The 23,282-nt window shown below is 55.3% G+C and overlaps 1 protein-coding gene across 4 annotated transcripts; it reads right to left on the bottom strand.

Annotated features, from left to right (window-relative positions):
* Nucleotides 1-1,578: 1,578 nt before the first annotated feature.
* CIB2 (calcium and integrin binding family member 2) lies at nucleotides 1,579-22,760 on the bottom strand. 4 transcript variants are annotated; one of them, XM_036839965.1, is made up of 6 exons: nucleotides 22,466-22,724; nucleotides 15,164-15,198; nucleotides 7,141-7,252; nucleotides 4,978-5,125; nucleotides 2,660-2,855; nucleotides 1,579-2,227 (listed from the first exon to the last, which is right to left on the bottom strand). In XM_036839965.1, the coding sequence occupies exons 1-6, from the start codon at nucleotides 22,514-22,516 to the stop codon at nucleotides 2,206-2,208; spliced, it is 564 nt and encodes a 187-aa protein (XP_036695860.1). In that variant the 5' UTR covers nucleotides 22,517-22,724; the 3' UTR covers nucleotides 1,579-2,205. The 4 variants fall into 4 exon arrangements, with proteins under 4 accessions (XP_036695860.1, XP_036695886.1, XP_036695869.1 ...); XM_036839991.1 differs by lacking the exon at nucleotides 22,466-22,724 and adding an exon at nucleotides 8,014-8,173 and having other exon boundaries at nucleotides 1,790-2,227; XM_036839974.1 differs by lacking the exon at nucleotides 22,466-22,724 and adding an exon at nucleotides 8,010-8,173 and having other exon boundaries at nucleotides 1,790-2,227.
* Between the last annotated feature and the right edge of the window lie 522 nt (nucleotides 22,761-23,282).

Genomic DNA, 23,282 nt, shown 5'->3' on the forward strand with positions numbered 1-23,282 from the left:
ACAGGATGGGAGGGGACCTTCCAGCTGCCTGCAGCTCAGGGCTGTGTCCTGCTTCCCCAGTGCCTCCCACCCATCCAGAGGAAATCAAGGCCCGAGAGGAGTGGGGACTGGCCAAAGGCCACCTGCATTTCCAAGATGAGCAGGCCGGGCCCGGACGGATTGACCGTGCTGACCTCCCACCACTGAACACTTACTGAGCGTGGGGCAGGCCCTGTGGCAGCGCTGGCATTTTCCTAACTGGCTGAGTGATGTCATTCAGTTGCTCTTGAAACCAAAACCAGTCCCCCTCCTTGTGGTGCCATCAGCAGGAAGGAGGGAGGGCCCAGGGCCACATCCCTGCTCCTGCCCCAGGGGCGTTGGGGCAAGAAACCAGGGAAGTAGCAGCAAAGCCCCGGCCTCGGAGGTGATGGTTCTGACCCTGGGGCACCTGGGCTCCCAGGGACCATCCCCTCAGCCCCTCTCTGCCCCCACCTTCGGCCCAGCCTCATAATGCAAGCTGGGCAGACCCCGGTCCGACCCTTTTTGCTGCAGATCGGGGAGACGGAGACCCAGACAGGAGCAGCCACCTGCCAGCCAGTCAGCCTGGGCGCTGCTGGTCCGTTTCTGGAGCCAGCCAGTGGGTACTTGCCGGCATCCCTATCTGACCAGGCCACCCTCATCTGCCCTCTGCCTCCAGCCAGCCTTGGCCTTTAGGGGTGGCTCTCAGACCCCTCCCATGAGACCCAGACCCCACCTGGTGGCCCTTAGGCCTTGCCCAGGCATCAGCTCTACACACGGGGCCCTCAGGCCTCTCACTACAGCCATTCCCTCAGGTCAGCCTGGCTCCTCCTGAGTCCCCTTCCCTCAGGATCCTTCCTTCCCCTTCCCTTGGGATCCCACTCCCCCTCGTACCCATGTGTTCCCACCTCCATAAGGGTGAGCAATTGGGCTGCTGCCCCCTACCCACTGCCCCCAGGCAACTAACCCTCCCCAGAGAGAACACCATAGCCCCCCTCGGGCCCCCTCCCTGGGCAGAGGTGGCTCAAGTTCACATTTGTGGGGAAAACCTACCCACAGCGGCCTCTTGGCTATGCAGTGTCTCCCTCTGAGAAATGGGGCTCTAAGAGTCCCTACCTCCCAGGGGGGTTGTAGGGACTGAGAGTAATCAGCGGCCTGCTCAAGACTGCACAGTTGGTCACCCCTCCTAAGGCAGGCCCAAGCCTGGCTGGCCGCCTGGGTCAGCCTGGGCGCTGCTGGGCAGTTTTTGGAGCCAGCCAGTGGGCGCTTGCTGGCCATCCCTATGTGATCTGGTCACCCTGTACCTGATACATGGTTCGTACTCCATAAATCTTCACCGGAATGACTATCACTATGAGGGAAATGGAAACGGTTTTCACCCAACATCTCTTCGTGGTGCTCACTTGGAGATTTGGGGCACAGATGTGTCTTCCCCTCAAGGACATGAGCACTGAAATAAAAGTTGGTGCCTAAAGTGGGAAGGCAATGCTTAGAGACCGAATTGCTAATGGTGGGATTTCAAGGAGAAAAGGGACCAGTGAACATTTCCTAACCTTGGCAGACACAGAGAACACGGGGACATGAAAGTGTTTTACTGTACCAGGAGTTCACAAATCTGTGGACAGCACACACCAGTGAGGATTCCACATCATTGGGGAGGGCAGATGGGGTGGTGCTCAGGTCCTGGACAGAGACAGGGACAGAGCCCTTGGACCCAGTGTTCACACAGCTTCACACTGGGAAGGGTCAGGGGAGAAGGAACAGGCGGGGTCGGGTGTAGCCCAGCTGTGGGTTTTGGAGAAAGATTGCATAGCTCGTTAAACCTTGTCCTTTTTTTTTTTTCACTTTGCCCTGGGCAACCAGGGTGCCTGCCCAGCACTTGGACAAGTCAGCACCCCTGCCCTGTTAGGGGTTCTGTCTTCCCCTCCCAGTAGGGCCATTTCTGATGGGGAGAGGACCAAGGTGTGGGGAAGGTTGGGGGGATAGAGGGAAGGCCTGTGGAGGGACCACAGGGGGACTGGGAAAGGCCCTGCTCCTCACATCCCCCCTTCCCTGGTTAAGGATTTTTTGCTGAAAGGGCCAAGGAAATGTTCGTGGGTGTAAACCCCAGAGGCCACAGTTCCTCTCCTGGGGAGCTTGGAGGTCACGCTCGTGTAGGCAGCAGAGCTGGATGGTCGGTTTCTGGCCCCTGCAACCTCGGCACTGTCCTCAGATCCGGATGTGGAAAGTGCTGGAAAGAGAAAGAGCAAGAGGGGCTGAGAGGCTCTGGACTGGGTGGGTAAAGGTCCTCAGCAGAAACCAACCAGGCCCTGCACCCAACCCTGGACAGTTCCTCCAGGAGGGTGCAGAGGATGCAAACAATCTGCATGAGGGAAGAAAGGCCTGGAGGACCAGCTGTGCCCAGGGCATCCAACCCCCGACATAACCAAAGGGCCCCCAGTCTCTATCCTTCACCAGAGACTGGCCCTGCTGGGGGCAGAGGACTTCCCAGTCACGCACTGAGGCCAGCTGGGCCTGGAACGTGACCTGCCTCCCGGCCCACACGGGGCCTGCCGGGACCACTGCTCTCGGGAGCAGTGACAGCGCCTCAGCCCCGCGGGGTCTCCTGGCTGCGGCCCCCATTCAGGCCTGCCCTGCCCATGCCAGCCCCTTGGGAAGGCACCTGAGGAAGTCGGGGGCCTTGGCGATCATGTCCTCGAAGTCGGCAAAGCCCAGCTTGCCGTCGCCGTCCAGATCGGCCTCCTCAATGACCTTGTCACACACGAGCACCACCTCGTCCTCGTCCAGCTCCGACTTGGTGAGCCGGGCCAGCGTCATCTCCAGGTCCTCCTTGCAGATGAAGTTGTCGGTGTTGAAGTCTGTGGGGTGGGGTCAGGGACGCTCAGGCCACTCTCCTCTGAGCTGGTCACACCAGATACCTCCCTGGCCCCTCTGTGCACACTCTGGGGACACTGGATCCTTGTCCTCAGCCGACAAGGACCAGGGGGTCTCACTCACGAGGCACCTCTTAACACCACATTCAATAAATCTGCATTCACAATCTGCACAAACCCCTACCATGACGGCAAGCCCAGCCTCGGCCTGAGACACTTCGAACGTCCAAATCTGAGGCCTCCTGGGAACTCTGGGCCCAGGCTAAACGGCTCTCCTGGCCTTGCCCCATGGTGGACCCTGTGTTCCCTCTAAAGCTAAGGAAACCAAGACCTGGCAAGGCCGAGTGACAGAGTCAAGGTCAGATGGCTGCTTGGAGGGGAAGCTGGGATGCTGACCGGGGCCGGTTCGACGCTAAGACCCATGTTTTCTAAACTGCACCACGTTGCCTCTGGTCCCAAGCCAGACATGGAGGTCAGAAGACTCAGAAGCCCCCCAGAGAGAGGCCCCGTGGTTGGCTTTTGTGCACAAAGAGCAGGGAACATGGTTTGATTCTACTCGGCAAAAGGCACTAGCACTGTCCACAGCTCAGCAAGATGTTCAGAGGGCCGAGCCACACACAGCCTCATCACAGGGAACTCGCACACCCTTCCGACTGCCTTTCAACCCAAATATCAGATCTTTGCATGTGCTATTTCTTCTGTCTGGAGCGCCCTTCCCATTTATCTGTCCAGCAGACTCCATTCATTCTTCAGGGAAAATAAGGTCAAGGAAGTGGGTGACCCTTGCTAGAGGTCAGGCCCCAGTTCCCCCCAGCACCAAACCCCAGGTCCCAGTTGCCTTTCTCCATTCCACCCGCCAGTCCAGGGTGGTAGGGGAGCCCTGGTTCTCCCTTCACTTGTCCCCACACCTGCTTGGCTGTGTGCCCTGCACTTCCCCTCTCTGGCAGACTACAGCCTTCCCAGAAGCAATGCCATGGGGTCCAACATTAGGGGGATGATGGTTGGAATACGAGAAGCTTTTTACTTGAACCTTGTGGGCGTAGTTTGTTAAGGGTAGACAAGGTGGGTACCATGCCTCTGACGTGCAAACACAATGTGGGTGCAGAGATATATGTAGACCAAAGTCCCCTGAAATAAACGTGACAACTACAAAATGAAAAAACAGCCCAATGGGCCCCATTGCCTTGGGATCCCCTGGCTGATGAAAGATGCTGGGCACAGGAGGTTTGTCTGTGGCTCCTCTGGTCCAGGACGGACCCTCCCTGGGCCTCAAAGTTCCCATCTGAGCACTGTCTGAGGGTTTGACACCAGTCCCAGCCGCTGTCAGGCTCACAGCATACGAGCTCTGCAGCGTGAAGTTCTCTCCTATCGCCACAGGAGAAACCAAAAGCTTCGCAGTTGCTCAGCGCCCTCTGGTGGCCAGTGGGACAGTGGGTCCTGGGCTGGGCTGGGGTGAAATGAGGCCATCCTACCTCTGGCAGCAATTGCAGAAGTGGGAGGGGGGACCTAGAAGCCTACCTCTCAGCCCAGCCTCACCACCTGGCAGAGACCTCCTCTCCAGAACCCTGGCCTCTGCCAGTCTAGCTCCTCCAGGATGCCGAGTGATCTTTCTAGAACACAGGGCTTCCTGGCCTCACCTGAAACCCTGCAGTGGCCCCCAAACTCCTTGGCTGGCTCCTCACAGCCCAGCCCCAGTGACCTCTCCAGATTCACACCGCCCTCATCCCACCACATTCGTCTCCCCATCTTCTCACCACGCCCAGTGCTTTGTGGTGCTCCCTCTACCAGGTATGCCCACCCCCATTCTCCTGTTGACAAATCTCCTCCTGTCCTCCGAGGCCATGCTGAAATGTCACCACATGTGAATTCCCCTCAGGCTAACCACCCGCCCTAGGTGGAGTGGGTCCCTCCCTCCTCTGCTCTCAGGACCCTGCAGATGTCTCTTATGCACTAGCTGTCCCCACTGGCCACTGTGCTGGACAGGCACTCTTCAGAGTGTTCTTGGTGTCCCCAGCGTCCCCAGGGTGGGAACCAGCAGTAACTAGTGGCCTATGGAATGCCACCACCCGCACGCAGCATCACAGCCCCTCCTCCAGGCCCTCGTTACCGTAGATCTTGAAGGCGTAGTTTGCCTTGAGGTCGCGGGGAGCCGACTCACAGAGCACAGAAAACATGTCGACAAAGTCGTTGAAGGTGAGGTTCCCCTCGCCATCCTCAGAAAAAGCCTCCACAATCCTTTCCTTGAAGGGATTCTCCTGAAGAAAACAACCACAGCAGTCACCATAGGTGAAGGTTCACTGGGAGGAACCCAGAGCCCGACAGCTACGGCCTATGTGACCTTGAACGAGTGATCTAATCCCCCTGGGCCTCAGTTTCCCCATCTGTAAAATGGGGATAATAATTGCACCTACTTAACTGGGTTGTGAGATGGTTGAATAAGTTAAAGTATGTAAGGTGTTGGTACGAAGCCTGGCACCAGTAAGAGCTCTGCAAGCATCATATCTTGTTATATTGTTCAGATGAGCACGGAGGGCTCAGCAGAACCAAGGTGTGCCCACTGGAGGCATCACTTCTTCTGAGGCAAGAGCAGGGATTAGTCCCATTGCCCAGGGAGTACATGGAGGCTCCTGCCTTGACATGCAAGGGAAGACAATGTTACTGAGTCCACGTTCGTACTGCTCACCACACAAGAGGCCAACGCATCGAGAAACGAGTTGTTTGGGCAATTTATAGTGATGTTATTCAGAAAGCCAGCTAACCAAGAAGATGGTGGACTCCTGCCCCAAAGAACCATCTTGCCTGAGTTAGAATTCAGGCTTCTTTTATACTAAAAGGGGAGGGAGTAAAGTCAAACACTTCCTGTTTCCCATCAGCCTCCGGAGGGGAGGTGTTAATTTCTTCCTTCCTGTAGTCACTCACAGGTGGGCCTGGTCAGGATGTTTCTTGTGAGCTAAACAGAGGTATTTTAGCTTAACGCTCATTACCTGGGAGGCAGGGTTCCCAGAGATGGGCCATTACGTATAATTTAAGCTTAGAGGAAACATCCCTTTAGTGATTAACTTGGAATAGAATACAAAAGGTTCTTCCCTATTACAACAAGAGCCCAGGGCCTGGGCAGCTCTCAGCTCAGACCAAGATCACAGTGGGCAGAAGTGGGGCCCCAGAGGTGGGAGAACTGGGCCGGGACCAGCAGCAGGAGGCAGAGAGCCAGTCAGATCCCAGGCCAGCAGTCACCCAGCTCCTGTAAATTTTCCTAGACCAGCCGACAGGTAGGTGGGGAATTATACCAATGACTCCTTCCTCTGATCCCAACTCACTCAGGGTCCACCTCTCCTGGAGTCCTCCACCCCAGCTGGGCCAGCACTGGGCCACTCCACTCTGTGCCCAGCCCAGGCCAGCACGGGGGGCTGAGAGACAATCCCAGGGTTCCTGCCGAAGTGCTTCATACCCTCTAGTGATCCTCTGAGCCTGGAATCAAGCCCCTCTCTAGGCCAGGCTGGACGCTTGTCAGGGCTGAGCCTCTGGCTCACTGTCCCCCAGGACTGAGGTCATAACCAGGATACAGGCCCCAAGTGGATGCCATGTGGACACCACGTGGACACCCTGACACCAGAGTCACACACCTGAGGTGTGGCAAGGGGCTCTTTGCAAAGACCCACAGCAATGTGCCCTAAAACCCCAAATGCTTTCTTACCATTGGAGTGTATTTTATGTGTAAGGAACTCGGGAAATGAAACTCTTATGTCAAGCCTCACCTGGGAGCCTGTTAGAAAAACAGAATCTTGGACCCCACCCCCAGACCTACTGAACCTGAATCGGCATTTTGACAAGATCCCTAGGTGATTCCTGCGCACGTTAAAGTCTGAGAGGAGATGCTATGGGTGACCGTGCTGTGGGAGACAACAGCCATGCGAGGACGAGGCTAAAAAAATCACCTTAAAAAGCAGACACAAGCAAGATCTGCCAAGGACAGCAGACGGGCCACTTAACACAGGGGCAAGCAGGTGAGCACAGGCCGACAGCCCTGTAGACTACAGGGCAGCACCAATCACGGCACCCTTACCGAGTAAGCTCATTTACTTACACACGTAGCTCATTTATTCACAGGGTGCAGATGAGGAAACTGAGGCACAGCTGGGGTTCAACTCAGGTCTGGGTGCCCCTGCTGCCCTGCCCATGCAGAGGGGCATATTCCCCAAACTCCCGGCCCCCCTGCCCGGCCTTCTCTAGCTGATCCCCCGGCTCTGCCGAGCAGCAGCCTCTCACGTACCCGGAGCTCCGGCATCTGGATGATGAGGCTCATGGGCACGTGGACGATGGGGCTCTTCCTGTAGTCCATCGGGACGAGGTTGGGGGCCAGCTCATAGAAGCGCGCGTGGAGCCTGCGAGGGAAGCAGAGAAAAAGTGCTGGAGGGGATGCGGTCCCCGGGCCCTCAGAGGCCCGGCGCCATCCTGCCTGCACCCTGGCCCCTCACGCTGGAGACCCACTTTGGCCAGGGGCCTGGGGAGACCACCTGCTCTGCCCACAGGATGGGGGATTTGTAAGGGAGGCAAGTTCTGCCCAGACCCCTATGCTGATGACTAGATTGCGTCCTGGCCGTTCCCATGACCACCAACACCACGGCCACTGCTGCCACTGCCCATCCCCCCACCCGCAAGGGCTTGCCATCTGATCTTATTTTTTTCCTCTTTGGACTCTCTTAAGAGTCTTCTATGTGCCAGGCATGTCACCTCTTACAGCTCAGCAAACTGAGGCCTGACGAGGTCAAAAGAGTGATTTGTCTAACACCACACAACTAGGAAGTCTCAGGGACCACGGCTGGAACCCGGGACCGGAAATCCAGAGCAGAGGCTCTTAACCCTTCCTCCCCATGTTGCCCCTGCCGCTCCCCACTCCTGACCTTGCTGAAGTCCTGGCCCAGTTTGCTACCCCTGCCCCCAGGCTAGGCCCTGAGCGTTGGGTCTCTGGAAGAGCTTCCAGAAGCGCCCTGAGAACGGCCATCCACAACCTCTCTCCAGCTGGGGGCTGTCGGGATGGAGCCCACTGCCCTGGGCCTGGTCCTCCTCGCTGACGCGTCAGGTCCCCAGCTCCCTCTCGCCCTCCCACCTTGCTCGGGGGGCCCTGGGACACAAGCCCACCTACATGCTGCGTGGACCCTCAAGGGTGTGAGACATCCTGACCCTGTCTCAGTTGGAAGCCCCTCCTCCATTATTCCTCTGCGGCCCTGTGTCCTGTTGTCCAGGTCCCTGACATCCCCAGGCAGGTACAATTGAGGTTCACATGAAATTGTGTCCAGGAAGTGCTGCCAGACAGGGGGACAGGTGTCAGGGGTATTGACGGGGGGCTGTGGTGAGGCCCAGGGCTGCTGGGGCCTGGATGGAGGGGTGACCCCATATCTCCGGGGCCCACCTTCCCTGCTACCCCCAAAGCCGGATCAACCCTGGTCTTCTTCTAAGTGGCCTGGCCCAGTGACATGCTCCTAGGCCCATCCTTAGCAGGCCCTTCAGCATAGCCACCCAATTCCCCCAACAGGGTCCACCCAACTCTTGTCGCCCTGCCGCCCAGCCCTCTCCCGTAGAGCAGGTCACTGCTTGCCCAGCTCACACACAAAATGTCAGCCACTGTTTAGCAAATGCTCACTCTGTGCTGGGCTTTGGGTTAACCCCGTGTGCACTGCTTTACTCAGTTTAATCCCTAACCACCCCGAGAGGTAGCTATTAGTACCCCCACCCCTGTTTTTCCGGTGAGGAAGCTGAGGCTAAGGGGTTAAGCATCTGCCCCAGGCCAGCACATCAGCACCTGGTTCAGAGCACCTGAACAGCAAACGCAAAGTAAATGCCATGAGCCCACTTGGCCAGTCACATGCTCCTATAAAAGGGCCTGAAACCACAAGGAAGTTCCAAGGCTTGGAAACACAGACCTGGAGGGGAAAACCCAAACGCTGTCCTTTGGGTCAAAGGGGGGCAGCGGATAACAGAGTGACAGGATCAAGCTGGGACCCTCCACGAAGGGGCATTCGAGGACTTTCTTTGCTCTTACTTTCGGCATTGAGGAAAAATTTGCCCTTTTTTTATACTGTCCCCAAACATGGAACCTGGACTATATATCACACTTCATGCATCTGGTTTCATGTGCTTTTGACAGGACCATAGTATTTGCAATGGTTACATTTCCCACTTGACCTTGACATTTGGGATGTGATGTTGGGGTGTTTGAGGGTTGGCTTACACCTTCAAAGTTTTGTGGGGTGGCTGCAGCAGGGACGTGAGTCAGACTGAGGTGGAGCCCTGCCTACACCTCTCACTAGCTGCGTGGCCTTGGGAGAGTAGGTTAACCCACTGGAGAACAGATTTCCCTATCAGTTAAATGCAGATTGTCCTACCCTCCTCACACTTGTGAGGATTAAAAAGGATGGCGTTAGTATTTAAAACCACCTGGCCTCAACTGGTAGCTATTAGCGTTTTGCCTGCCATGTCAGGGGCTCCCTGCAAGGGGCAAGGATTTGGGAGAAGGCCTGTGGGTATTAGTGGAGTTGAGGAGGTGTCTTCTGGGGTACGAAGGCCAGCTTCTGCCCTGGGACAGAGATGTGTTCTGACTCTATGCCTATAGTGATATTGGAATTTTTTTTTTAAGGAAAACTCTAGGAGAATTTGGAAAGATGAATCGCTTTGGGAAAAACTCCAAAAACTGTCACAGAACTGAATTCCTGTACCCCTCCTCCCAATAAAGGGCACTACTGAATTCAAGAAGATGTACATATTAGTCCTATCATAAGTTCCAGGGGCAGAAACAATACCTATGCTACTTGAACTGTTCCAGAGCATGGGGCAAAAAAGTGAAAGCCTCCCAGTTTATTTTAGGAAGTTAATAAGAACCCTGCTACCAGAACCTAGTAGGTAGCATCCAAAATGGACCAATGGCACTTACACATACAGATGCAAAAATCTTATAAAATAACATATTAATAAATCAGGTCCAACAGCATTTGAAAGGGTAAATCATTGGGACCAAGTAGGATTTATTCCAGGAATGCATGGATGGATCAATGTTTGGAAATCTGTGACTATAAATCACATTAATAGGCAGCAAAAAATATTTTGATCAACTTGATAGCTGCACTTATGACTAGATGGTTGTAGGCACACAGAAAAATATCTGAAAAGTGTACACCACATGTTTACACTGATGGTCCCTGTAAGGCAGGAGTGGAGAGGAGTGATAAGAGAAGGCCAACTTTCACTTTTACTTTACCTACTTCTGAACTGAGTTTTTAGAGTATTTATTAATAAAAATAAAAAGTATTCTTAAGGTATATATTAATTTTTTCAATAAAAAACTTAAAATCCTTAGTCAAACATAAGCAAAAGGATACTCTCTACCTCAAATCAACACCTAACATTATACTTAAATGATAAAAGTACTACAGACATTCCCATAAAAGTGGGATTCCTACCGTCACCATCATTACATAACATGTCCCCCGTGAATGCTAGTCAATGTAATTAGAAAAATAAAATAGTATATCTAAATATTGGAAAGGAGGATGAAAATTATTATTTGCTGGAAAACCAAAAATAATCAGTTTAAAAACTATTTGAATGAGGACTTCCCTGGCAGTCCAGGGGTTTGGACTCCGTGCTTCCACTGCAGGGGGCACGGGTTCGATCCCTGGTTGGGGAACTAGGATACCACGTGCTATGCAGCACAGCCAAAAAAAAAAAGTTAGTAAAAAAAAAAACTATTTGAATGAGAAAGAGCTCAGTAGCTCTTCTACACAATAGTTTTTCTACCAGCATTCACCTATTCAAAAATATTATATAACAGAAGATCTAATTCACAATACAAAATCCCCCTCCAAAAACCCCCAAACAACTAAGTATAAAATAAATATGAAATGTGTACAAAGAAAACCATGAAGCTTTACCAAAGGATGTAAAATATTTAGGGAGTTAGATAACTTTCCTGATTGGAAAGGCTTACTGCTGTAATGATGGCAATCTTCTCTTCATTTTCCTGTAAAATGAATACACTCTTAATTGAAATCTGCAAACGATTTATTTGAGATCTTGCCAACCTGATTCAAAAGTTTGTTTGGAAGAATAAACATAGGAGAGTGGGGGAAAAATCCTGAAAAAAGAGTAACTGGGGAGATGTTTGTCCCGTCAGATGTTAAAACATAGTTTAAAGCTATTATAAGTAAAACCATGTGGAATAGACATTGGCATAGAAGAGGCAGACCCAAATATATATGAGAATTAGTCCAAGACAAACAGCATTTGAAATCAGTGGGGAGAAGATGGATTCTTCTGGAAGTCACAGACTGGTTGGTGGTCCACATTCATGTCTAGCTTTCATGTAAAATAATGCTTTAAAACTTAGCTGCCAACATTTACAAATTAAACAATTTTACATGAAAAACGTGGATTTCCCCAAGGCCACAACCAGCTGGGGATCAGGAACAGCAATTTCTGCAGATCCTGGTCCTAAAACATTCCCGTCGGATTACACGGCTTCATTTATTTGCAGTGCATGTTGGCCCCCACAGACAGCTGAGTTTGAGACCCTTGGGACAGTCAATAAACGATTTGGGGACAGAAGACAAAAGAGATGTAACAGCCAGTGTGATTGAGGAAGTAGGGAAATGGAGACTCATGCATGGCTGCTGGAGGGCAATTTAGCAATAAAAATCAAAAGCCTTAAAAATGTCCACACCTTTTGATCCAGAAATCTGTTAGAAATGTATTCTAAGGAAATAATCCCAGACACGTGGGCTATATGTCATGGTGTCCCAAGGATGTGCACTGCAGTGCTAATTATAATGGTGAAAAGCTGAAAATCTAAATGTCCAACCAAATGAAGAGGTGGTGAGATCATTTTTTTATCTTACCTAGTTTTACAAGTTGCCTAAGGAAAAGCAATTTAAAGCAAATTACAGAACAACCTGATCCAAATTTCCGATAAACACACACAAAGGGAAAACATTTAAACATTATTTACCCAGAGGTTAAAAATAGCTGTTATTTCTGGGTGGCAGGATTACAGATAATTTTTGGTCTCTTTTGACTGGCTTTATTTTCTAATTTTTCTACAGTCATCATGTATCACAGGTGAAATAAAAAATTAAAAGTAATTAAAATAGATTATACAGAGTTTTTAAATGGTTGAGAAAATAAAATAGATGATAAAGCAACAAATAGGCAAACACCCCGGGGTGCTAGCTGGGCCTCTCTGTGCTTAGGAGCATAGGCTAACTGGGGGCAGGGGAGTTACCTATAGCAAAGAAGGTGGCTGAATAGGGGGCTGCCCACTCAGGCTCAGCGTCGGGGTGGAAGAGCTGTGCCCTGGGGAGCAACTGGATCCACCCGGGTTTGTGTGTGTGTATGTGAGTACGCAGGAAGGAGGGGAGCGGGGGAGGGGAGGGGAAAACTGCCCAGATGGGTATCTGTGACTCAGTATCACTGACCCAAGGCTACCAGAGAGCTGGGCCCCAAGCTGCAAAGAAGAACCTGCTGCTCACGTTTCCTCCTCGCCATCTGGTCAGTCCTCAGGGTGCAGCCCACCCAGAAAACCATCCGGGTGGGGGTGGGGTAACAGCGCTGGAAGGCCCCTGGGAGGAGGGCCCTGGGCCTCGGGCCTGGCTCTGCCATTGACCTGCTCTGTGTTGCCGGCCGGGTCCTCGCTCCTGACCCTCTCTGGGCTCAGGGCCTCGGTCGTCCCGCCTGGACCTGAGATGTGAACAGCGTGGAGAGGGCTCGCCTGGCAGGGGTGATCAGTCACACTGGCTCTTGCTGGGGCCCGGAGAGAAGGTTGGAGAAAACTGAGGGGGCTGAAACTGGAATCGAGCCATCGAGGCCAGGCCTGGTCCCCCAGGGACAGGTAACCCCACACGCTGCCTGGCCTCACGACCCTTCCTGAGGGTGGACGGGTGGGCAACAAAACTCCAAGCAGCCTGTGTTGTGCTGAACAACACTGTCACCCCTGCCCTCCCAGCCACTGGAGTCTGTGGAAAAACAGCCCCAGGGGGCACTGTCATCCCCATGCTGCAGAGGTGGCAACTGAGACATGGCAGGTGCTACACAGTGGGGACCAGATCCCAGGGCTCCTGCTCCCAGTGGGGCTTTACCCCCTCCCCCTCCCCACATGACCACTCTGCAGAAAAAGCAACGGGTCTGGTCCCCAATGAGTGCTAACACAGAGGTGGGGCCTGAAGGAACCAGTGACAGAGCAGGCAGTGGGGGACTCAGAAAGCGTGTCCAGCTGCCAGAAGGGGTCCTTTCCCCCCTTTGTGGACTCCAGGCCTGGGCTGAACTACAGAGGCTGGCACTGAAGGATGCAGAGCTGGGCAGGCCAGGGCTGTGGGGAGCCAGGAGACCCCCTACCCCTGCTCAGACCACCCACCTGCCTGGGGCTGATCATTTGCCAGGAGACGAGGGTCACCCCCAAAGGCCCCTCAGGTTGAATCCAATTCCTGGCCTGGCCTTTGAACCACTCTCCTCCCCCAAGGGCAACCTTGCTGCTCTCAGTAAGATCACTGGGGATGGGGCAGGGTGAAGCAGGTCTGTGCCCTTGACCCCGCTGTTCCTAGCCTGGAATGTTCTCCCCTTGGCCAACCCTACCCATCCTTCACTCACACACTCTTCAAGCGCTTACTGGTGCCGTGCCCAGTGCCAGGCATGGGGAGCCTGTGTCCTGCCTGACTGCAAGTCCGGGGGAAGCTGGGCACCTGAGCCATGAGCCCACAGAGCCCCCAAAAAGGCTGCAAAAGCAGCTGTGTGAGAGCTGGGGGACAGGGAGTTGGGGGCTCGCAGAGTAGATGACTCTGGAGTGGGTCTTGAAGGACATGCAGGAATGCAGTGGGAAGATGAGAAAGGCAGCGGGGCAGCCAGTGCCAAGGCCTGGGGACAAGCTTTTGCTGCCAGAACAGAAATGATGGTGGGCCTCCCAGGACAAGCAGTCTGGGCCCGGCGTCTACAAAGGTGGGAAGTCAGGATGGCGGGAGCTCCCTGTTACGGAGGACAAATGTGGTGAGGCTTAAACGAGGATTTGGGCCAAGAACTCTGAAAGGTAAGAGGTGCCACGGGAATGCCAGGGTGACTGCTGTGTTGTTACAGTTCTGAGGACCATCTGTCCAAATGGGAAGCACACCCCACACCTCACTCAAGCTACAGACCAAATTCCATTTATCAAACACCACACCCTGGCTTTCCTGCCTCTCAGCAATGGGGGAGGTAGCATTATCCCCGTTTTATAGAAGAAACAGAGGCTCAGCGAGGCTCAAAGCTTGTCCAAGGTCAGAGCTGGGAAGTAGAGCCCAGGTCTGCTGATGCCAAGGCCTGGGGGCTTTGCCCCTCACCCTGCTTCTCCAAGGTGGTAGGAGTGGGCATCCCTGCCCACCAGGGGACAGGCTGGAAAAGCAGCCTGGGCAGAAAGGAAGGACCGAGGGACACTGTCTGAGCAGAGTGGTCATGGCAGTGACAGACCACAGCTCCCCTGGGAAGTGTAACAGGCTCTCGCCCCAGCCTGCCCATCGACCTCCAGGGAAAGTGATCCTGAGACCTTGCTGGCTTTTAGTGCCACCTGATAGCCCAGGGAGGGGGGCCTGGCAAGGCCTGTGGGGCCAGGTTTCCTGGCATTCTGTGAGTCCCGCCCACCATCTGGTCCTGGGGCTCTGAGGCTGCCAACCCCCTTCATTTCTCCTGTCTAGGCCCACCCCACCCCCAAAGAAAGGGAAGAGACCCCTGGTGGACAGCTCAGGGGCGGTGGTGGCATTGCCTGCCATGAGGTCCTGCCTTTAGGACCTCCCAGGAGTGGCAGGACATCAGAGCCAGAGGGCTCTTAGGGATTCCTAGTCTAACAGACAGGGTCCCCCCTTAGTCTGACAGGTCCCAGGGTGCAAGGAAATAACGAGGACCCTGGAGTCAGAGGCCAGGTCTTCAGTCCCTGGCTGGGCGACTTTGGCCAAGTTGCTAAGCCCCACCTGTAAAGTGAGGATAAAAGGATTCTCCTGTTACAAGGGCACAGTGAGGATTAAATGAGGATGTTCCTGAAACCGCCCACCACGGAGCCTGGCATGCAGCAAGCAGACGTTCGATTCTTGGCAGAAGGATGTGGGCCGGGGGTGGGACGTCTCGAGTTCCCACAGCAGCCTGCGCTCCGCTGCTGATGGGGGTGGAAAAGCTAGTCCTCAGCCGGTGCGGCAACCCCCCCACCCACCTGCCTCCGCCCCCAGGGTCCCCGGCCCCACCCCTGCCCCCACCCCAGCTCCAGAGGGGTGAACAAGAGCCACACTTACTTGAGGATGTCCTTCTTATTGAAGAAGGTGCAGTCCTGTGGAAGGAAAACGCACATTTAGTTGGTTGTCCTTCCTCCCTCAGAGCCACACGGGAACAGCCAGCCCTGGACTGGGGGCAGCAGAGTCACTACCAGCCCTCCCTGCCCCAGCCCATTGCGGGGAGCAGTCTAGTGGGTCCAGAAGCTGCCTTCCGAAGCTTTTGACCTGAGCCAGGGAAGCGAGTGCATGGCGTGGGGGGCTGGGAGGCAGGCGTAGGGGAGGGCATTTGGGAGGCAGATGGAGAGTTCAGAGGTGGATGCCATTGATTTGAGGGGCCAGGAGATACCCTGTGGGACACCTGGGGGAAGTGGCTGGGAGACAACTCGGGAGACAAAACAGGAGTGAGGACTGACAGGGTCACCGCATTGCCCAGCGGCAGGGGGCACGGTCCATGCTGCAGCCCCTAAGAATGGTGCCTCGTCGTGGGTGGTGTGTGTCCTGAGTGGTCGCAGGCAGCAGCCCCGTGGTCAGAGGCTGAGAGTTCCAGGCACACAGACTGGGGAAGCACCAGCATCTAACTGGTATCTGAAGCCACAGGAAGAGATGAGGTTAGAGAAGGCAGTGAAGAGGCTGGGGAGTGGGAAAAGCAGGGGCCGAGGAGGAGAGGGGGAGGAGGAAGGCGGGCAGGGGGGAACTGGCAGCATCTGGACAGAGGCCAGGGTGCAGGCTGCTGGGGACCCCCAGGTAGGCATGACTCAGGGCTGGGGCAGCACTCGGATCCTGAGTTCACCCAGATTATAAACTCATCTTGGGGATCCTGCCTTTGTCTGGATAACCCACCTCCTACAGTCACGCTTCTGTCCACAGCTCCGCCTGCCTGGTGATGAGGCTACTATGCCAGGCCTTGTGGGAAGTGTGGGGGTGAAAAGGACCCAGCACTTCGTAAAATGCCCAACCATGAAGGGCTTTCGTGCTCCTCTCCTGCTGTTTGGCTCCTCCACCTTGGCCTGTCGTTGAAGCATGAGGGAGCCCAGAGCCCAGAGCTGGTGGGGCCTCCTGGGGCGGTATGCTGACCAGAGCTGGCTCCGACGAGGGACTAATGGCCACGGTACAGGCTTGCAGACAGCCCGTGGATGAGACCTGGAGCCCTGGGCCCCAGGGCAATTGCACTGCACATTGAGGAGGACCCAAGAAAGCAGGCCCACAGGATGCATATCTAGGGTTTCCAGTGGGCACCTGAAGGAGAGCCGAAGAGGGGAGAGTTGGTGGCAATTTCCAGGCCCCAGTTAGCCCCACAAGTCTGTCCTGAGCCACCTGCTGCTCGGTGGGAGTTAGACTAAGGACCCCCATAGTCTGGCCCTTCTCGGAAACATAGGGGCTTCTCCTGGGGGGCTAGGCTTTGCTTTCGGTGATAGCTCCCCTGTAGGGGCCAGGAGAGGCTCAGGCCGGGGAAGCAGTGCCCCCTCCCCACCCGGAATGGGCAAAGAACTCCGTGCCCCGCAGGCCTAAGACTCAGACGGGTTGAAGCCCGTGTGGGCTGATTTCTCAGCAGACCCCAGAATCCTGGAGCAGGCAGCAAAGGCCGCCCAGCTGGGCCTTCCAGGCACAGACCTCCCTCGGCCCCACAGCTGGTTCTACGTCCTGAAGCTACCAGCGAGAAGGGCCAGAGCGCTTCCAACCAGCGTGGTGGGGGTGTCGGCGTAACTGGGGATGGGGAGAGGTCCTGGCTTCTGCTCTCTTTCCCCCTGGCCTATCCTCTTCCCCCTCCCCTCTCTTCTCTCCTCTCTCCTATCCCCTGGGTTGGAAAGGAAGTATCTGGGTCCTGACCTGAGGGTTTTATCGGCAATAAATGTGAAAGCTTCTCACACGACTCCGGTCCCTTACCACAACTACTTACATCTGTCCACATCAATGGTCCTCAAGGTGTGGTTCCTGGACCAGCAGCATCGCCATCACCTGGGGACTTAGTGGAACTTTAGATTCTCAGGCTTCTCTCCAGAACTACAATCAGAAACTCTGGGGATGAGGCCCAGCAATCTGCATTTTTAAAAGTCCTTCTAGAGATGCTGATGCTTGCTAAAGTGTGAGGGCCTCTGCTCTAGAGCAGAATCACCTGGGGAGCTGTTTAAACTCCCTGTGTCCCCTCCCATCACCACCAATGGACCCCAGATCAATTACATCAGAATCCCTGAGGGTGGATCCAGGCATCAGCAGTTTTCAGAGCCATCAGGTGATTGCAACGTGCAGCCCAGCCTGAGAACCACACCACAACCAGTCCATAATTACCATGGGCTGGCCCGTGGGGGCTCTGAATATCCAATTTTGTTTAATCCTCATCACTAGCCTATGGGCGGGGGTGGGGGGGGTAGGCATTACCTTCCCATTTTATAGATGGGAAAACCGAGGTTCAACGAAGTTGAACAGCTTGCCCTAAATTGCACACGCAGACCTGGGCTGGGCTGGAACTCAGGCCTATGTACTTCTTTTTTTAAAAATTAATTAATTAATTAATTTTTATTTTTGGCTGCATTGGGTCTTCGTTGCTGCGCACGGGCTTTCTCTGGTTGCGGCAAGTGGGGGCTACTCTTTGTTGTGGTGCGCGGGCTTCTCACTGCAGTGGCTTCTCTTGTTGCGAAGCATGGGCTCTAGGTGCGTGGGCTTCAGTAGTTGTGGCACGTGGACTCAGTAGTTGTGGCACACGAGCTCTAGAGCGCAGGCTCAGTAGTTGTGGTGCACGGGCTTCGTTGCTCCACAGCATGTGGGATCTTCCCGGGCCAGGGCTTGAGCCCGTGCCCCCTGCATTGGCAGGCGGATTCCTAACCACTGCGCCACCAGGGAAGCCCCCTATGTGCTTCTTGACCACTGCCCACTGAGTGGAAACAGAGCCACGGTCCACCCAGCACCGTCATACACCAACCACTCCACGTCCTGCTTCCACTGTGTATTCCCATATCTGGTACATGGTGCATGCTCAATAGAGACTGGTGGAATGAATGGCCAGACTTTTCCATATAAACCTTCCACAGCAGTTAACATTATCATTTCACTGGCTGGGGAATATCTCACTGAAGGCATTGGCCCTGCTTAACCTAAACTTTCTCATCTTTCTGAACATTTAGCCACAGCCATTTCTAGGTTTTCAACATTACCAATAAAGCTGCCATGAACCTGTTCGTCGACTGATGTTTTGCTTTTTCTTCTGCTGACTTACTTCCCTGGAACTCATCCCAGGGAGGCAGCTCATAGGGGAGGAACATGGCAGGTGCCTTAAAAGCTTCTCAGGGCTATGAGTAGCCTGGCAGCATGGCAGAGGAAAAGGTTTAGTAGTCAGATTCAAATTCTCATCTTGCTTTGGACCCTTAGGCAAGTTCAGTCTCCTGTTGGAACCTCAGTTTCCGCATCTGTAAGATGGGGATACTGCGTCTTGGAAAGGGGCAGTGAGAGGAGCAAATGAGATAAGATGCAGGAAGCCTTTAGGCCACAGCTTACCCCGTTTTGTGCAACAGCTCCACCCAGTACCCCATGTCCCAAAGGCATCCCTTCAGAGCCCGCAGCTCTGTGTCTGTTCCCACCCTGAAGACACCAAACAAAAACCCTGCCCCCCTCCATCTACTCAGCTGCCCAGGGAGCTACAGCCATAGGTCTGCAGGAACTCTTTCCTACACTCCACTGAGAACAAATGTCTGGTCACTGCTTGGCCCCTGAGAGTTCACAGGGATAGGTCTTCAGGGAAGAGTCCCAGCTCAAGTTAGGGTCATGAGGGGTGGGAGGGAGGGAGGGGGCCTAGCCCAGGAGAGATGGGCCCTCAGGACTCTGGCAGCAGAAGACAGGGCAGGCTGGGCTTTTATAGTAGAAGCTCAGATGTTATGCCAGTTAAGGCTACAGTTCCTCCTCTAAGCTTATATTCATCCTGTTCTCCCACCTGGAGTGCCTTCCCCACCTTGTCCAGCTTGTCCAAATCCTTTCCATGCTCCAAAGCTCAACTCAAGGGTACTTTATCCAGGTAGCCTCCCTGCCTCCCATCTCCCACATGCCTGGTCTGCCTGTGCCAGTGGTCCTGAGCCGAGCCACAGCCAGTCCCAGCTGGAGTGGACTCTCCATCCAGCTCTGCCAGCTCAAGCCTCAGCACCGCCCAGCTGACCATCACACAGCTCAGCTGACCCCTGCAAGAGCCCTGTGACATGAGCACAGCAGGGCTAGTAATCATTCCCATTTCAGAGGTGGGGACACTGAGACCCAGAAGAGGACAATGGCTTACTAAGGCCTACAGCATCTATGGCCCAGCCATGACTGGAACCCAGGACTTCAGAATCCCTGGAGTTCTTTCCACTCCTTAGAGCCGTCTTTTAACAAGTATTCATTCATTCAGACAACATTCTCCACTGCCTCTTCTGTGCCTGAGCAGGGGACACACAGGAAGTGGGATGGAGGGGAAACAGACAGTGATGACTGGGTATAAACCATTCTGTGGCCACAAGAAGGATAGGGGGAGGGCAGCAGGGAGCCTGTCCAAAAGAGGTGAGGCCTGGCATGGACAGAAAGATAGGCCAGATGGCGCTGATGAAGAAGTGAGGGGAGGGCGCCAGGAGAACAAGGCCAGAGGTGAGGCCATGCTTGGCTAGAAGCCCTTCAGTGTGCCTGAAACTTAGGGTGCCAGGGGAGGGACTAAAAATGAGGCTGGAGGCTGGCTGAGCCCAGATCAGGCCAGGGTGAGGTCTGCTCTGCACCCCGCTCAGGCTATTATCCCAAGACACTGTGGAATTCCAGGGAGAGGAGAGGGTCACACCCATGTTTTAGAAAGATCCTTCACATCTCTGACCCTGTACTTCTGCTCCAGGCATTCATGACCTATATATGGACAACTCCCTAGGGTCTCCCACCACAGTGGGGGATTAGTTAATACACATCCGATGCAACTCTTGGTCCACAGATTCTTTTTAAAGAAAAAATTGTTTTACATTGGTGATGCACATTGTGTCTGTTGAAAGAAAATGGGAAGGAGTGAGAAGCGGATGGAGTGAGAAACTGAGAGATTGCGGTAGCAGCACGCAGGTGGCTGGAGGGTGCAGAACAGGGTGGGGTGGGGAGGCAGCAGTTACATTTTCAGTTACACGACACTGAGAGGCCTCACCCAGGGCCCTGGCTATGGAGATCGAGGATGGGATCCCCAGGTGAGCCCCCAAAGAGGATGAGAGTTACAGGACTCATTCTCGACTGAAAACATAGGCCATAGTAGAGCAAACAGCAGTGGAGGCTCCTGGGGAAGGCGGTGAGCTCTTGGTTGTTTGAGGGGTCTAGGGGCTGGACCTGGAAGGCAGAGAAGTGGTCTGGGAAGAAATCTGAACTTTGGGAATCACTGGCACCTGGGGACTGAGGAAGAGGGCAGGAAACCCTGGAGATCAGTTGGGGGAGGGGTGGCTGTTACCCGGGGTCACCCCCAGCTGGCCTTCGCTGGCCTGGCCAGCTGGACAGTCTCAGGGAGGGAGACGTGGGGCTCTCAGGTTTCACAGCTCTCGTTTCTCCCACCAGGCCCAGCCTCTGGCAAAGGATCAGAACCCAGCACTGGGCCTGACTCCGAACGGTAACTCAATGCCAGGCCAGACTGAGTGGGAACCCAGGTCCCCATGCCCACGAGGCTACTCTTTTGAGCATGGTCTACCTGCTTGCCTGGGCCCAGCTCCAAGTCTTTACCCAAGCTGTCCCCTCTGCCTGGAATGCCTCCTTCGGGGCCCTGATGGGCAAAATCCTACTGATCTTTCAAGGGTCTGCAAGCGCTGCATTATTTCTGAACCTACCAGTCGAAGCAAAGCCCCCCCTTTCCTCCAGGTCTCCCACTGCCCCCTAGTGCCCTCCCCTAGAGCACACTCACCACCTGCCTCTCACTGGAGGCGAGAGGCTGTGTCTGCAGACAGTGAGGGCCTTAAGGACATAGAGCACACACAGCCCCCAGCCCCAACAAAAGGAGTGAGCCTTGGATTCACAATTCAAATTCTTGTGTGAACCTTCACTGTGCAGGGTACCGAATGGCTCCTCAGCCTTTGCTTACACTACTGTAAAATGGGGCTAAATAATCCACCTCCCTGTGATGATCAAATGCGTTGATGCATAGAGAGCCTCCATTAGAGCGCTGCGTACACAGAAGGCGCCTCCACGTGAGGCCCTGAGAAAGCAGTGTTATTGACAACCAGCACTTCCAGGAGGAAAAGGGCCTTTATTTTACTTGTGCCCACACCAGAGGACCCACACTTCAAGCTCGATTCCAAAATAAATATTCACGAAGGCAACAGGCAGCTGTGGAGACCCTGCTGGTGTTCATCTCCCCCAAGCACACTCCACACAGGCCACAACACAGTCCAGCCCCCTCTGCCTGGCACAGTCAGGAAAGAAGCATCAGAGTTGGGCCTGGGAGGGTAAGTGAAATCATTTGGAGACCGGGGAGCGGCATCCCCGAGCACGGGCAAAGAGAGGGAGGAAAGAGCCCGGCGTGTCAAGGGAATGCGGATAGTTCCGGGGCAGCTGCAGTGCGCAGGGCAGGGAAGGGGCCTGGGCAGGCTGGCCAGGGCTCTGGGCAAGCCAGGAGGCTGGGCTCCATCCTGCAACCACAGAAAAGTTTGTACATGAGTGGGAGGGCATTGGGATCTGATCTGGACAGCTCCCTGGCTCTGGAGGTGGAGGGACTCAGGAGGGTCTAAGGGGGTGGCTGCTGGGGGCCTGAGGGAGTTTGGAGAGATGACCACGTAAGACTGGTACCTGGCTTGCCTTCTTGCTCCAATTATTTCCATACTGGGGCCATACGGAGAGACCCCAACCTAGAATGGCATTTGGGTGCTGATGCACTTCACTCCCTACCCAGCTAATTTCTACTTTACAAAGACTCACTCTCCTGGGCTGCTTCCCGGGTTTTAGGGGGGTAGGGGGGTAGGGGGGTAGGGGGGTAGGGGGGTGGGGGGGTGGGAGGGTCCTCCCTCCAGCCTACGTTTAAGGACTCCATCTCTGCGCCAAGGTGGGCGATGGGAGGAGTAGTCGGGGAAGGGTTCGGGTCCAGCCTGGGGCCAAGAGCAAGAAGTCTGAATGAGAGAGAGAGGAGGGGGGAAGCTGGAGCGAGGGACGCCTGCGAGAATCTTTTAAGTGGAAAGCGCTCTCATTCCTCGGGTAGGTAAACTGAGGCTCGGAGAAGTCACCGGCCCAAGGTCAAGCGTCGAGCTGAAGGCAGAAGCAAGGTTTGAACCCGGTGAACCGGCTGTCGGGAGGCCTCGGCAAGAGACGGGAAAAAGAAGGGAGGAGCCGAGGGGCGACGCTTCGGGGGCCGGGCGACGGGCTCACCTGGTAGTTGTCCAGCTGCTCTTCGGTGAAGATGGTCTGCTTGTTCCCCATGGTGGCTGCGGCGCCGTCGCTTGCTCTCCCGGGGACCGCCTCCCATCAGCGGCCGCCGGAGCCCCGCGCCCGCGGCCCTCGTCAGCCCCTCGGCGGGCAGCTTCCGACGGCCGCCGGACCCGCCGCCCGGCCTCAAGGCGCCGCGCCCCGCAGCCCACCCGGCGGGGGCGGGGCGGGAGCCTGGGAGGAGGGGAGCGGACCCCAAGCGCGGCGACTCCGCCCCGCGGCGGGGAGAGGGCGGGCACCCGGCTCCCAGCTGCCGAGCGCCCCGGGCCCGCCAGGGGGCGGCCTGGTCGCGGGAGGCGCTGCCTGGCCCGTCTGGCGCCCGCGCCCGCGTCGGCTGGGCGGACCCAGGAACTTCCGGCCGCCGGGAGCCCAGATGGCGCGGGGCTGAGGGTGCGGGGCCTGGGCAGATTCATTCAAGGGGTGCAGTGGGGGCGACTGGGTGATCTTGGATCCCCTTGAGCTGGGGCGCGGGGCGTCAGTGAGGAGCAGGGGGAGAGCCCTGAACTGTGAGTGCGGGGATCCAGGCTGGGGCCCAGCTCCGCCAGCGTCTCACCGCGCGCCCTTGGGCCCCGTTCCTCCGCGGAACAGCAGGGGGTCAATCGAGATGACCTCTAAGGCCCCTCCCGGGCCAGGCCCGAGGAGGCTGATCTGGTCTTTGACCACGGCCTGGTCAGAGTATCTCAGACCCTCTGGGTCCCTCAGGGAGGAGGACGGGACTTGCTTGCCTTTCTTTGAGCCCTTGGATACGTGAGACTTGAGA

The sequence above is a fragment of the Balaenoptera musculus genome, chromosome 2 (genome assembly GCF_009873245.2).
Source record: "Balaenoptera musculus isolate JJ_BM4_2016_0621 chromosome 2, mBalMus1.pri.v3, whole genome shotgun sequence".
NCBI lineage: Eukaryota > Metazoa > Chordata > Mammalia > Artiodactyla > Balaenopteridae > Balaenoptera > Balaenoptera musculus.